Source organism: Rosa chinensis, unplaced genomic scaffold (genome assembly GCF_002994745.2).
Source record: "Rosa chinensis cultivar Old Blush unplaced genomic scaffold, RchiOBHm-V2 RchiOBHmChr0c11, whole genome shotgun sequence".
Taxonomy (NCBI): domain Eukaryota; kingdom Viridiplantae; phylum Streptophyta; class Magnoliopsida; order Rosales; family Rosaceae; genus Rosa; species Rosa chinensis.
In genome coordinates this window covers 110,111-126,056 of record NW_020126825.1, presented here as the reverse complement: position 1 = coordinate 126,056, position 15,946 = coordinate 110,111, and the positions used below count along the sequence as shown (strand labels likewise).

Here is a 15,946-nt window from a genome sequence, read left to right as displayed (position 1 = left end):
CATAGGCTTTCTACTGTTCATTGCAGGGGCTCACACATCGTCGGATACACATATGTATAGTTTAAGTTTCGTTTAAACTAAGCTCATGTTTACGTGGGGATTATAGTTCACTTGTTGCTGCATATTATATTTTAGGACTAAATTCAGTTTGCCCCATCCAACTTTGGGTCGATCTTCACTTCAGTCCCTGATTTTTTTTTTAATCACGTTGGTCCCTACAGTTCCAATTTCCATCACCCGAGTCTAAATTTCAAAGTTGGCTCCAAATAAAACTGAGTTGGCTGCGACATGATGACCCACTTTTCAGAATTTGAACCCCTAAGAAGGGCAAAATGGACATTCCAAATTTAATCTAATTTCTTTTCTTTTTTTCTCTGTAATGTCTCTCTTATCTATCTCACTTTTTTTTTCTTTCTTTTTTTTCTTATTTTTGAGAATTTTGAACCCTTAAGAAGGGTTCTTGGGTGCAAGACTGCAAGCCAACACGTGTCGCCTCCATCCGCCTTTGAAACCAGGTTATTGACGAAGCCGCTACCTGAACCTAAATTGAATGCCTGACGAAGCTGCCTCCATCTCCTGATGAAGTCACGTCCGTCTCTGCTCTCTCCTTGAACTAGAACAAAAATGAAGCACAAGAATGACATCAGCTTCCCCAAGTTGCTCAAGTCCGTTCTGCTCGGCCTCATTGTGTGCCTAGGTCTGCTCTGCTTCTACTACGGCTGGTCCTTCGCTCCGGGCCCCCGCCGCTCCAAAGACAAAGAGGCTTCCGATTCGAATGGCTTCGACTCCCTCACTCGTCGTCTTCGTGAGGCAGAGCCCCCCCCAAAGTATTCCTGGATGTAATTCTTCTTTCTCATTTGAAATTCATGCCAACATTTAGGGTTTGTCGATAATAATTGGTACTATGATCGCTACGATTCAACTGATTTGTGATATGCAATTCTCGGAGTTGATACCTTGTCTCGATAGAAACCTCATTTACCAGCTGAAATTGAAGTTGAATTTGACACTTATGGAGCATTATGAATGACATTGTCCCCCGCTGAAGCGCCGGTACAATTGCTTGATACCACCCCCATTAGGATAAAACAGAGGTTGTTGTTGCGGCGGTCCACCTTTACTACTTCAAGACAGTCGAGAAGAAGGAGATCGCAAGGAGCAATCGGCCATCTGATCTGATTACATTTCTAAATTTTGCTTATACTAGATTTTAGTTATTTGAAGCTGGCTCATCTGGGTTTTATCACAGGTACTAGTATCCCAGCCACCCCTTCTCCACCTTCCGCAGTCCAAGACCTGAATTCTCTGCAACAAGCCTAACAACAGCAAGAATGACTCAGTAGCTTTCAAGGAGAATGACAGGACTCGCCCCGGATTTCATCTTAAAATCCAAAGTGGCCCTGCGGGGCCCACCTCAGAAGAAATTCTACAAAAAAAAAAAAAAAATTGGCGGAACTCCCTCTAAAAGTGGACTACCCAAAAACCTGTAGAAAGACATTTATACTTCTAAAATAATCCACCCTTATTCTTCTGGAGCCACCCTGCTCCCTATATCACAATATCTCCCATTTCACAAACAATTCTGAACTTAAGAATATTAATCTCATAGGTTATCAGAGCAATCTAATGTATAGGCGTACAAAAGAATAGAATACAAGATAAATGACTGAAACTTTATAATGCGGAAGCTATGACAGCTATGCCTCAACCCCAAGTATGCCCGACCTCAAGCTAAACTGGCTGCAAACTGGGCATTTGAAACCAAAGAGCCCAGGGGAAAACATTTAAAAAAAAAACCGTTAGAGTGAGTGGACGAAAAATAAGTAATTTCGAATGAATATGTAAAACTTAATGCTTTCCCAAGTTATTCTCTAAAACCTCGCATGCAGTAACAATCTTGAAAATACTGCAATCTTAATCACGTAAAAATAGAATATCTTGCAATCTCTTAAAATCTCATCCTCAATCCTTATAAAACATCCTTTTCAAGAGGCTCGTTTGATGACTAGAAAGGACTGCTGTCTAGTCATCTCATGCCATCTAGGAGGGACTGCCACCAAGAAGACGTATCGGAAGGGACTGCCAACCGGAATAGGAAGCGGTGGATAGAAGGGACTGCCAACTAGCCACAGGTAGTTAGAAGGGACTGCCAACTAACTACCTCATGTCATCTGGAAGGGACTGCCAACCAGGTGACACATCGGAAGGGATTACCAACCGGAATAAGAGGCGGTGGGTAGAAGGGACTGCCAACTAGCCACAGGTAGTTAGAAGGGACTGCCTCATGTCATCTGGAAGGGATTGCCAACTAGGTGACGCATCGGAAGGGACTGCCAACCGGGATGTAGTTTGGAAGGGACTGCCAACCAGACTATTACCTAGACGGGACTGCCAACTAGGTAATATACGCATGCGCCAAAGATAACCTCCTCAATAAACTGAATAGCCTCCTCAATAAACTGGAAACAACCTTTTTCAATTACTTGCTTTTGGAAAAAAACTCGCTGTTACTTCAATAAAACATTAAAAATTCACCGAAAGCATAACTCAGGATGATCTCGCTAACTAAAACCTCAATATCTCAATAAATTCTTGAAAGCATAAATCAAATACTCTGTAAATCAATAAATGCTTTCGGAAAAAAAATCTCAATCTAACTCAAGGCTGATAAGTGCGGAGCTCAAAACTCAATAAATCTCGATAATTCAATCATGCTCAAATATTTGCTAAATCCTTCGTACTCGTATATCATCATAAAAACTGATATTCGAAATCAATAATTCTCATAATATTTTATGAATCAGTCACTTCCCGATCATTTCCCAACTCAATAACTCATAAATAATTAGCTTGAAAATCTATTGAAAGCCCTTGGGAAGGAAATCCACTAAAAATCCCGTAACTCATAGTGCATAATAAATCTCAAGAAATCAAGCTCATAAAATCATAATACTCAATAATTCAAATAATAAATTAAACCTCAGTCGGAAAATAATAATATACTGCATGCACATTTAATTTATAATAAATGTCCACTCACAGAACTATTTAGGCGATCATGCATACGAGTTCCTTCATCGAGCAATAGCTCGGTATATCGCCCTGTATACAATTATATTTCGTGAATAACAATCTGAAAATTAAATACGATTCCCACATCAAATCCTCATAAATTAATATATCTATTTCTTCTCTAATTAAACCAAAACTTTATCATTTGCACCAATTCTTTAATTGAAGATTTCTAGGGCAAAGCTGAGAGAAATCCGATAGTGGAATTCTCATAAATCAATAACCAAACTATTGAACTTCGGAAATTCCGATTAATATCCAAACCTCCTCCAACTTCCACCAAACACCTATCCATAAATTCATAACAATATATACTACTCAATAGACCAAAACAACTCACCAGGAACAGTCGGACGCGCGCCCTCACGAGCAGCCACAGGCGGCTGCGCCTGGGCCCCACGAGCCTCCGGTCAACTACCACATCTGGCTACCAAATTTTACCAACATCATCAACTCAACATTCTAAGCACCTTTCATAGCTGTGGCCAAGTCAGAAAATACCTCTAAGTGGCCAAACAATTAAGCAAACCGAAGTAGAGTAAAATTTTCTAATTATGCTTTATTCCTCCACGCTGCAAATCGCTTCAAGATATTTGGGGAGCTTCAAGTACGCCTCAATGCGCTTAAAAAGCCTGGCTTTGTCGCCGGGGTGGCTGGAATTGAGGTCAATGGTCACATGCTATAGTAAACTTCTTAGCTTTGGTTCGCCGTTTTCCTGCCAAGACTCGACGAGCTACCACCGTAGGCGTGTCTAGGAGGAGGAGATGAAGCTAACGGTAGTCGCGGTCCGCTCCCAGGTGGCCGGAATCGAAAGGTGGCCGGAGGTGCAGAGGGGAGAGAGAGAGCTCGGGGAGAGAGAAACGGAGAGGAGAGAGAGAGAGAGAGTGGTAGAACTGATCTACCACAGTAAATTTTTGAATATATATACTAATTTATCATGAACAGTAACTTTACATTTTTGCTTATAACTTTCGGATACGAACTCCGATTTTTACGTACCATATATGCACGCGCTCGGTTTAACGTCCTCTACAACTTTCATGAAGAACATTTTCTCAAATTTTGACCTGAACAAAAAGTCAACTTTTAGGGCCCCTAAAATGTCGAAACGGAGCCAAAAAGTAATGTAAATGTTGTTTACCCATTGAAATCGAAAGACTCGTAAACTGGTAAATTTAGGTTCGGGATGTTACAGAGAAGAAGCACGTCTCCGTCGACTACGACAACAACACTCACAACCTCTCCACTCATATTGGTGGTTTCAGGAAGCGAGATCGACATTCCAAAACACCACCACTTACGCGTCGAAATGGAGCATTTCCAGAAGGACTGGGTCATCTCTAACTTTATCAATCGAGTCTATCAGCTCCATAGCAGAGACGGCATTGAAGATGTGCTCAACAGATGGGTCGGATGCTTCGCTAGGAAGAACTTTCCCATCCTAATTAGAGTAAGGTTCATTCTTGATGAGAACTGTTAGTATTCTTTGCGATTGGATATGTGAAATTGGAAATTGTTTGGCTCGGTGGAGCACTGTATGCAAGTGTTCCGGTGTATGAAAACCCTCAAGAACTATTGTGCTCACAATGATATTTATAACATGTTGTGGTGGATTTGTAAAGAGGCTGCTAGGATTACTTGATTGGCTTGCTCTCCTCTATTTACCCCTTCTAAGTTCAGGAACTGGGCCTAAATCTTCAAGAAGCTTTATAGCATCTTCCCTTAAGCTCCCCCGCAGTAATGTTGGCCTGTTGCGGTGGCATACTCCTTGTGATATGTATGCAGAAACTTGATATAGCTTTGATAGTCTGATAGATGAGCAAAGTACATGAAAAGGCTTGTAAGAAGGCATGTGGCGTGGGAGCTAAAAACACATGAGTTGCAAAAGATGAGAGATTTGATGCGGTGAGAGGTTTGCTACGGTGTTGTCTACTGCGGTGAAAAAAGAATGGATTTTTGGGGATGACTTATGGGTTTAAGGCCGTTCAGAGCTTGAAAATGGTTTTGGATTGGAGGCTGGGAATGCTTGGCTTGCTTGAAAGATGTATTGTTTAGAGCTTGTATGGGTTGCTTGGAGGTTGTGTTCTGCCTCTGCAGCAACCAGAAGCCTTAATTTCTAGGCTGGAGGTGCTGAGGCCAAGATACAAGTTCATGGGAGAAAGCTATTGAACTTGAAAGAGAACTACAATGTTAAAGCCAAATCTAGAGAACAAGGCAATAACCAAATGACTTAGAGGAGGTGTTTGTGTACTATTTTACATGGACTATGGAATTGGAGCAACAAACTTCTAAGAAGAGCTGCTGTGGTTAATTTCTAGGTTGAATTTATAAAGGAGAGCTGAGAATAGCTGCTATATCTCATTGGGAAGAGCTACACGCTACTTTTGGAATAGCTTGTAGCAAGCTAGAACTGAGATTAAATAAAAGAAGAGATTTGGTTAAGGCTTTGCATTTGGCGTAGAAGAAGATGAGTTACTGCTGGGTAAAAGCAAGTACTATTCTTTGTGTGGCTGGAAAAGCTATTGGTTTTATGGTTAGGGAAAATAATCGTATTTAAACTTATGGGTTTGGATTCTCTCATTTTTGTATGCTCATGTGAGGATTTAGATTGTTGGGCCTGGATTTTAGTCCCAAGTCCAAAATCTCCAACAATCGGAATCGATAATGGGCCTCATGTATTTCCGTAACCTTCCACACCACACTCAATCTTGCAAGCTCCAAAAGCATGATTGTGCCTTGGGTCCACGAGCATGGTATTAAGCTTGGTAAGAAGAAATCGAAGTTATATATGAGATCTGGAATTATATCTAGCTTAAAGCCCATAATTTGTGTTTTCGGGCATTACTCGTTTCATAATTTTGTATTGGACTTTGGATATCAAATGGGTATGAATTGTGATTTTTGGGGTATCAATACATGTTGGTTAGATTGAGCACATGGTGGCGGTTGAGTAGGTGTGGTTGCACTCATAGTGGCGGTTCAGCAGAGCTACAAAAGGATCTGGGTTTTTGGGGTTAGAGAGAGGGTTGTTGGATTTTGGAGAGGAGAGTAGTTTGGACATTTCATCCAAATTGAGGGTCAACTTCTGAAAAGTAGGCCCTCATGTCGGGCCAACTCAGCTTATGACGTCATATTTGGAGCTAATTTTGAAATTTGGAATCAGGTGATGGAAATTGGAACTCCATGGATCAACGTAATTAAAAAAAAAAAAGATGAGGGACTGAAGTGAAGATCGACTCAAAATCTAAAACTAAATTTAGTCCTACATTTTTTTTTCTTGGAATAGTATACGACATTGCAAACAATCTTGAGTATAGGGTATAAGCTTTTCAGTAGACATGTAGGGTGTATAAATAATTACTCCGTTTAAACAATTCAATGAAAATCACGTTAGCCTGCCATCAGTGCCACGCCTACACAAACAAAACACAACGTAATTATCGTGATGATCGAAGCTTGAAAAGCACTAGTACAAAAACTCTGTTATCCTAGAACAGTTCTACACTTTCATTCGTCACTTTCTCCCAAGAGTTTGAGTTGTTCATCGCTCTAATTAACCATATGCAACAAGAACCATAAAAGATATTCCAAATTACTATGTACAAAAGCTTATTGTCGCCGAAGATCACAAACTTTACACAGGTTATATCTCTTCAAAGTTTGTTTCCCGATCACCATAGTGGATCTTGTACTTTATCATCCTCAGTCTCCTTCCTTCTCTGGTGTCGCACTGAGGGGAAAATATCCTATATATCATCATCGCCTTCTAGTTCAATGAACCCTGTAACAATTTTCACGTTAAATAGATACCAAAAACTGCAACAAGATCACACTCAAAATAGGATGGTCTGGCATTAATTCATTGTGTGTGTATATATATATATATGCAAGGTTTTTATAGCTATGTGTGACAAGTAAAGAGTGACATAAAACTCAAGAGAGATCGACTTGATATATAGTCTCTAGTGTACATGTTTTCCAGTTTTGGAGAACTATGATAAGGGTTGACACTACATTCAAGGTCTCAATTCAATGACAATATATAGAACACAAACCCTTTTCATCTGTACTACGGGATGGGACAAGCTTATTGAATATCTTCCCTCTTTAATGAACACAAACCCGGCCTTTTCTGGGGTGCCTTCTGAAGCAATAATCTAAGTAAACATATAAGAGTTTCTTAATGAGCTCACGTTAAAAATTTTTGATCTCTAATCAAATTGATTGTCTTCTACAATAAAATGAAAAAAAAAAAAACTCATTTAGCAGAAGAAGACTTGACTACAGTTCTCATGCAAGCATAACAACGACTGAGAATTACATAATAACTAACCTGCAAGTCGAGGTCCTCTCAATCGCAAAACTGGGCATTGTATGTATCATATAAGTTAAAGCTACATAATCGTAATATACATATTTCCCACGACTTCTCGAACCCAAATGCCTTAAACCAAAATCCAGGTCGCCGCTGCCTATGTTAGGCGACACTGATCTCGACGCTCAGTAACCTAATGGATTAGATAAATTAACTGTTTTGACCACTAGGGTCATCGATCAGCTCATCATCAACCACATTCCTTTGTGCATGCAAATACATTATCATTGATATTGTTTGTCACGAACCTTATGGCACTAGGGTACTCCAGTTTTACTATTCACCTCCATTGTTTTGATGCGATTTTGCGTCTGGTCTGGTCACTTTTAATTCCAGAGGCACTTCAGCATCTAGCTATGTTTCTTATTGTTCGACAGATTATTGCATCTATGCATTATGTACGTATTGTACTCTTCACATTCACTTACATATAGATTGACTTTTATCCTCCAGGTGGTGAGGTCTTGTGGCAGGCCGTTGATGACGACGGGCGTTAGAGTCGTGGTGTTCGAATTTGGGATCCTAGTCGGATCCGGGCAGGATTGGGCGTATTTTTGAAGTTTCATGTGGATTTTTGTTTAGGTCTTTCATAACCCTCATGTGGAAGATTGGTTAGATTGCCTTTGATCGGCGTATAGTTTTGCGAGGAATATGCTTGATTGATTATATTTCCTGTTACATTGGTGAAAAATTGCTCTATCGATCATGATTGATCATACCATTGATAACAAACGTGGAAGATTGCTCTCTGTTCAGTGTAGGTTATATGTAGAATAAGATTAATTGGTCGGTAATATCATTGGCCACATTGATAGAAAATTGCCCTTTTATGATCAGGCCATACTATTGGCAACTTTTTACAGCGCGCAGCTTGTATCCATTGTGCATTAATTCTTGCATCAATTTATATTTTAACCGGGTTATTTCTGATAGAGTTTTTATATTGGAACATCCATATTTGCTCATTTTGACCTCTCATGCTTTTTACACCTCTTATTTGCTTTTTAAAAAGTAAAATTTGTTATCTAAATCTCTTTCAAATACCTAACTTAACCTTACTTATAAATGGAATGTTCCAAGCATTAAAGATGAGTTTTATTGCTCCCATAATTGTTTGTTTGCCAAAAAAAGAAAAATTGAAATAATTATTAAAAAAAAGTCATAGTTTGATAACTAATTAAAAAATATTACCATAATTGTTTTCAAACCTAATTTTTCATGTTTTATGGTTACAAAAATTAAATTTGCTCATTTAATTATTTTTATATAACATTATCTTATATACCACTTCACAAGCTTATTTGGTTTAGTTTATACTCAGTTTCATGATCTTGTAATACTAATGAGAGGAACATTTATCTAATATTTTTTCTATTGCATTATAGTTTTGTTCTTGTATAATTCACCAAGTAATTTTGAATGCATTATCTTTTGAATCTTTTTTTTGCTTCAGAAGCTTTCATGAACAAATAAAATCATAAATGAGATTTGAAAATTGAAATAAAATTGTGTTTATATTATTATAAAGCTTTGGAGAGAGAACAAAAAAATATATTTGTTCTTAATATTTTGTTGTCTGTTATAGTCTTTTCATATAAGGAATAATTAAAAAATGGAGTAGGTCTAGTAAGTAGATTAAGAGCTCTTAATAGAAACTCTCTTTCTTATATCTTATTACATCTAGTTTTAATTTTCATTTTAATGTAGTTCATACACATGTAATAATTTCAGAAAGAAGGTAAATCTTGTTGTATATTGATTATAACATTGTTCGAAGTCTTTTGGTAGAGAATTAATTAATTGAAGAAAGGATTCTTTACTAGAGACGGAGAGCCTCAACGTACATGGGAGTAGCTAGTACTAGCTTGTTCTTACTAATTAGTTTCAGTAGAGGCTAGGCGCCTGCATAGGGTGAGGCCATCCCCGATTGAAACAAAAGCTAGTTCAACACGAGAATCGCCTGCCAGAAAGTCGTTCAGCTTAATCACATGATTTCTGTCTGGCCTTAAAGTTTCCGCCACCGTCTCCTCCGGTTCTGCAACCGATCCAAACCACAGTGTGTTATCGTAAGCTATTATCCCACCAACTTTAACAAGCTTTACTAGCAGCTCGTGATAATTGATGTAGTTCTTCTTGTCAGCATCCACAAATGCGAAGTCAAAGCTCCCTTCTTCCTTGCCCTGTTTTCAAGTTTAAACGCCCAAATCAACACTTGCATGTATTATCCAAGAGCATTCTTAATTACTCTCTTTTTGTACTCATAGTTTGGTCCAGCAATCCAACGAAGTTCTAGCTAGTTTCATACTTTCAATCAAACTAAAATCCTATATGATGCTACAACTGTGTATTCTCTTAATCAGTACGTTGATTCACCATTACATCTAGCTTTAACCGTTAACAGAAATATTTTTCAAGTTTTTATACTAGTCTATTTCTGATGATCACAAGAATACTACTCGAGATGATGATTACAGACTTACATTGTTAATGAGATCCTTTAGGACTGAGAAGGCATCTGAGTGAAAGAAGTCAATCTTATGCTCCACCCCGGCCTTTTGAATGAACGGCAATCCAACCTCGTAGGCTTCTTTATCTGGATCGATTGCTGTTATCTGAAAATGAAACTGTTGTACTTGTTGACCTGCCAAATCTAACTAACTAATATCTACATGCCGAACATATTACATGGATGTAAAAATTACGTACTTTGCCATCAGCCGGTAGGGCAAGAGCGGTGGTCAGAAGAGAATAACCAGTAAACACTCCCAACTCCAATGTCTTCTTTGCATTCATGATCTTTAGAAGCACGGAGAGAAGCAACCCTTCATCAACTGGCATATTCATAATACTCCTGCTTATATGTACGTGTTACAATTGTTATTTTAGGGATAAATTTGATATTGGTTTTGTTTCATCTATAGTTGAAATTTATTTGATTATAACTTACGTATATATTACCCTATATATAATTGTTTTGGTCAACTAAAAACTAATTCATTATTCATAATTTTTATAGGGTGTGATGACTCAAAACAATATAGTAAAAGAAAGTTGCTGATTATTGTAGGATGGGAGGCCTCAATTTGCTCTGGGATCCGAGCCGTCCGTGGATCGAAGCTGGATCCAAATTCAGGGATCTAGCTCCGAGTTTGGATTCCGGCCTGTTGTTTTGGTACATGAATGAATTTGGATTCCTAATATTATTTGGTTATAGATTTGAGACTTGCATGATTCTATGATTTTTGTTTGTCAGAGATCACTTACTAATATGGCCATGTTAATTACGACACCTTTAGCAGGCCTCCATCTATCTACCTTAAGTGGAAGGACTTCTCAGCTATTTTCAACATAAGTTTGAGTTCTATAATCATCTGCTGCATTGGATTTGCGTGACATACATACCACCGGCTACACTTCTCACTGTGCAATTTACTTCAATAGGGTATTTTTACGTACGATACCATATCGATCATGTTCTTAGTTTATATATATGCAGGTGTGTACGTCTCTAGTGATATTTTTTGTTATGTTCATTTCCGGTGCAGAATGTTTTGCATCTACTCATTGTACACCTCAAATCCTCAATATTAATATTTGATCGATTTTAGCTAATTACCTATTGAAGAAAGAAGGTAAAACAAAAAAAACAACAGAACAATCTTGTTAAATTGAATAATATATAACATATCCTGTCCATACCAGTACTGGTATTTCTCGACAGTTGCTTCCCTTAGCTGCTTCAATAGCTCATGTTCTCTTGGATAGCAGCTTGTTTCCAAGATGTACTGCATGCCATTCAAGAATTAATCTTTATGAGTTAATAAATTTTTTGCTTTGTGGAGATATATAGAGGCTACTAAATCATACTGCCGGCGGCTTTTATTAACGATCAAAGATAGTACGTACAGCTACTTACTTGGAATTAACGTGACAATAATAGCAAAACTAAGAAGCATATATATTTATGTCATTTACAAAAAAAAAAATTAATTGATCGAAGAAGTGATCAAATGCATTAAGGACTAAAAGCATTCAGGAAGAAATTATATATTAGAACCTTCAGAAGGGCTGGGCTTTTGAGTATGATCTTTTCTGCTACCCCAGGAGCAGCCATGATTTCTGTACAACTCTAGTAAGAACTAATCGATCAACCAATTAGATTTTCGAAGAAAAAAAATGAGCAAGCTGAGAACTTAGCACGCTTTCTGTACGTATTCATGGAGGGTGGTAGATATATAGATAGAAAGCAAATGGTATTAAACTTGCTAGCTTTCATCAAATTGGATAAACAATCATACACCCATCTGTCATGAAGGCCGGCCTAGTTGACTCGGTAATCGCTATAGAATTTACCTAATTAAATCCAACTTTGTTTAATTTTCGATCGGTTGGCCTCTGGTCTCTTTCATGCATTCTTTAATTTAACCAGTTTTGTAATGAGCTGTTGATAGTAGAGGTAGCTGAACAAATGCTTAACTAACGTGAACCTTACGATCAGCAGCTCATAGCTCGCGATTACATTAATTCACCTCCAATATTACTCTCATTTAAAAATACATCGATTGTTTAAAGTTTAAAGGTTAAACCATTCTGAATACGTGCAGATAACCAATTCCTTGTTTGTCGACTTCGATCTGTTTTCAGATGATATGTAATATATATACTTCCTGTGTTCATTTAATTAGGTGATAACAAGATTAAGTCGAATCTTATTAGGTGTACTTATTCGTCGAGACTCAATTGGTATGCTAGTGTTTGGCTCTAACCATCTTATGGTACGTTGATCATTTTTTTTTTTGAAAAAAACCCAAAAAATGAAGCTCCTATTAGGAAAAACTCATTCATGTTCCAAGTAAATCCAGAATATGTGTCTGGCTCAAACTTTAGGTTACTTGACCTAGTTGTAATAGAGTTTTGAATTAGAGATATTCTCGGAGATATTCATAGATATCCGATTAATTGTACGATTATATTTCCTTGCACTACACCAAAAAGTTAATCACACAACACTAATCACACAACGAAACGAAAATCATCTGTTGTGTGTTTTAGTAAGCTCTATTGTACAACGGTATTAGTGATATTTTATTGTGTGAATGTCAACAAAGTGCTAACTTTTTTATCAGAACTAGGTTGCACAATGGAATTAACCATTGTTCGTCGTCTGAGTCTTAAAAAATTTAGCGGCAGATTTCCCTCCACTTTAGAGTCTTGGTTGGCTCTTAAAACACTGACATTTGGGTTACTAGGTACAATGGGTTTCACTATTTCCGTTGTGTATGTGATTGAAAAACTAAGCACCAAATTACGTTTGAGGAAGCTTGAATGTCTTCCCTTAGATAGGCCTAGTGTAAGCTGCTATAATTGTACAACAGATTTAAGATTTTATGTTGTGTGAACTTGGAACTGGGCAGCAACATTTTGAGCCAAAATGTTATACGCGGCATATTTCCCTCCATGTTTTGACATTTTGATTTTGTATTCGTGCGCTCCTACAACAGTATGTTACATAATCATTGTGGGAGTGACCTAGAGAATTTATTGAGGGTTAATTGTGTCCCAAAATCTAGCCATATCTCGACCTAATTGTAAAGTGGATAAAAAAGAAAACAAAACCTCTCTCTTGACCCTCTCAAACCTGTCGACCCGTCTCGACCCTCGGTCATCTTCGCCACTTTCCGTTCCCCTTCTTATCCAAAATGCAAATCCTGTGCCCTCCTCACTTGTAATCCAAATCTCTAAATCCAAACCACTAATTCAATCCCGCAATTTCCCCCATTTTCCACTCAATTTTTCGAAATCCATACCGAAGTTTTCCTCAATTGAAAAAATGGGATTTGAATTGAACACTTTAGGGTTTCGAGTAATCGAGCAGCAGTGAGATGAGCAACAACACGGAAAGTGCAAATTCTGAGCCTCTTAAGCGTGACGACGGCGCTGAGGCGGTTACCTCAATTCCCGATTCTTCTGGCATTGAGGATGCGGTGTCGCCGCTGCTGCACGTCGTCATTTCAGAACCATCGAAGAGTAAGATGAGAATGAATCTGACGACGATGAGGATATCCCCAATAAGTTCGGTTGGTTTCTTCATGTTACAAACCCTCAAGCTCGCCGCAATTCCTTCACCTTCTTCTTCTTTACTCTCCGTTTTCAAACCATTATCCAAAACCTTCCTCTACTGTCATAGCCACACACCAAGACCTCAAGTTCCTCTCTTCTTCGTCAAGGGCTTCTTAGCCTCGGCCGTACAAGCCAGTGTCGCTATAGCACCAAAAGCAACAAGCCCAGATGAGAATGGTTCTCTCTTTTCATAAACTCGTTGGGTTTTTGAATAAAGTAGAGTTCTTTAGATTATATTTAGTTAAATTTTTTTTTTTTTTTTGGGATTATAGGTGTGAAACTGCAGTGGAAAGTGATAGATTTCAAGTGGATAAGGGAGAACATGGATGCTGTTGCTTCAGTAAATGGTTTATCATTCTGCATATGGTTTACTGAGATCCCATTCTTCTGGTTTATTGAGATATGGTCATAGGCTGAATTGGATATGCTTCTGGTACTATGAATTGAGATATGCTTATAATTTTTATTTTATTTTTATAGTATTGCAGCCTAGTTTCATCGGATTTGGGTGATATCTGGTATGAGTCTGGAAATACATCCTTTTCATATGGCTTGATTATTGAGATTTTGATTCATTTGTGAATGTGCATGCAGTTTCTAGAATTGAAATACATATAATATTCTGCTTGTTTTAGAACTAGGTTGTGTTTAGAGCGGTCTTCTTTTTTCTAGCTCACACCACCTGTTCAATGTTATGCCTCACAGAACCCTTCACTTTAGTTGGGTGGGAAAAACAATATTTTTTTAGCTTTCTTATTACTTGGGTGCTGGAAATTAATATATTGTAGATGAGTAGAAGGTTGTTGGTGTGCTTTATATGATCGGTCATGAATTTAGGTTTCTTTTTGGTTGTCCTTTTGTTTTGCATCTTAGAAAGTCAAATCTGCAATTCGATCATAGGTTTTAGTGTAGGACCAACTTTGCAGTCTTTCTTTGTAGTGAAACTAGAATGGCTGGGAATCCATTAGCAAGTAGCATGGCTTCGTTTTTCTTGTATTTCTAGTTGATGATGCCATTTTTGCTCTTTGATGGTTTTCGGATGGTATTGCACTACTCATTTGGTTCATGCTAGAATGGAGTTGAATGAAATATTTACCGGATATCGTCTAATTGGGTATTCAAATGGCTCTTTGCTTCATGTTTATTTTGTTCAATGATCATAGTTATTGTTGATGATCTTATATATCCTATGCATGACTTGGTGTCTGATGGGGAATAATTTTATATCTATAGTTTATCTCTACATCCAAAGATACATCATAAGGTTATATATAAATTCTGACACTGATACTATGCCAAAAACAAAGTAATGAAGTGATTATTCAACTTTTCGTTCAGGTCATTAATGGGACTAATAAGCAATAGCCTTGGTACTGATTTCATTAATCAATGTACAAATATTGATCTTAAGAATAAAATGTATATGTATGAAATTAAAATTACTGGAGGTCAGCAGGTTATCTGTGTGATTGATTCACTTATTTGATGCTAGTATTCTTTTATTTTATTATTTCTCTTCTTAAAAGGATTGGTGTTGCAGATCGTATTCAGGACTCTAGTCTTCCATTGCAATGTTGATTCTTCTGGTAATGTAAGTTTGGAAATCGTAAAGGATGGTTGGAGTCCAGCTCCAACGATTACAAAGGTGCTACTAGTAATTCGGTCCATTTTCACAAAACCTGATCCTTGTAAGTTCTTCTATTATACTTTGAGCTTAATTTGTGGTATTGTTTGTATGCATGTTCTTGGTCTTGGTCTTTGTATAGCAATAGTTTACTTGTAGGACTAAATGTTAGTATTTTGAAGCTGGTGTTAAACACTTAAACATCATCAAAGAAGAAAGCGGCACTAATTTTCCTTTTTGTTTCCTGACTTGATCATTGGTTTAAGATAAAATATATTCCCCAATATCAAACTCGTTTAGCACCAACTCCAAATGATCTGTTGCTCGTACTGATATTCATCTTTGAGCAAATAATCTGCTTGTCCCTACATCGCCCATTTGTACTAGGCAGTTAAAGCTAAACACAATGAACTGGCTTCTGAGGGGACAATGCGATTCGCCAAGTGAGTTTTACATAGTCTGCTCACATAGTGCAAGCATCATGGTCATCATATGTAATTTTTCTTGGATTGCACTTTAATAAAATAAAGATAGAGGTTAGTGTAAGTAGTACGCTCTAGCCTTGTTAACAAAGTAAACCTTCATGCTGTCAAAAGTAATAAAACATGCATTTTTTTTTTAAATTTGGTGATTAGTAAGAGATAATGGTCACTGGAAGAAATATTTACCAAATTTTCTCAATATCTTTATAATTTTGTAACGCTCTGAGCATAATATGGAGTTCAGTGTTCCTTTTAATATAATATCTGGTGCAA

General features: G+C 37.5%; 1 protein-coding gene across 3 annotated transcripts; it reads right to left on the bottom strand.

Moving 5' to 3' along the window:
* Positions 1–9,245: 9,245 nt before the first annotated feature.
* LOC112181235 (flavonoid 3',5'-methyltransferase) lies at positions 9,246–11,644 on the bottom strand. 3 transcript variants are annotated; one of them, XM_040512285.1, is made up of 5 exons: positions 11,505–11,644; positions 11,147–11,232; positions 10,154–10,301; positions 9,928–10,059; positions 9,246–9,627 (listed from the first exon to the last, which is right to left on the bottom strand). In XM_040512285.1, the coding sequence occupies exons 1-5, from the start codon at positions 11,559–11,561 to the stop codon at positions 9,322–9,324; spliced, it is 729 nt and encodes a 242-aa protein (XP_040368219.1). In that variant the 5' UTR covers positions 11,562–11,644; the 3' UTR covers positions 9,246–9,321. The 3 variants fall into 3 exon arrangements, with proteins under 3 accessions (XP_040368219.1, XP_024175439.1, XP_024175440.1); XM_024319671.2 differs by having other exon boundaries at positions 9,928–10,071; positions 10,154–10,298; XM_024319672.2 differs by having other exon boundaries at positions 10,154–10,298.
* Between the last annotated feature and the right edge of the window lie 4,302 nt (positions 11,645–15,946).

What these genes read in the sequence shown, in the direction of transcription:
- LOC112181235 (XM_024319671.2), bottom strand. Translation starts at nt 11,561, where the DNA reads ATGGCTGCTCCTGGGGTAGCAGAAAAGATCATACTCAAAAGCCCAGCC. An exon ending in AAAGCCCAGCCCTTCTGAAG is followed by an intron (nt 11,233 to 11,504) that starts GTTCTAATATAT and finishes AATGGCATGCAG; the next exon opens with TACATCTTGGAAACAAGCTG. An exon ending in CCCTACCGGCTGATGGCAAA is followed by an intron (nt 10,072 to 10,153) that starts GTACGTAATTTT and finishes CAAGTACAACAG; the next exon opens with TTTCATTTTCAGATAACAGC.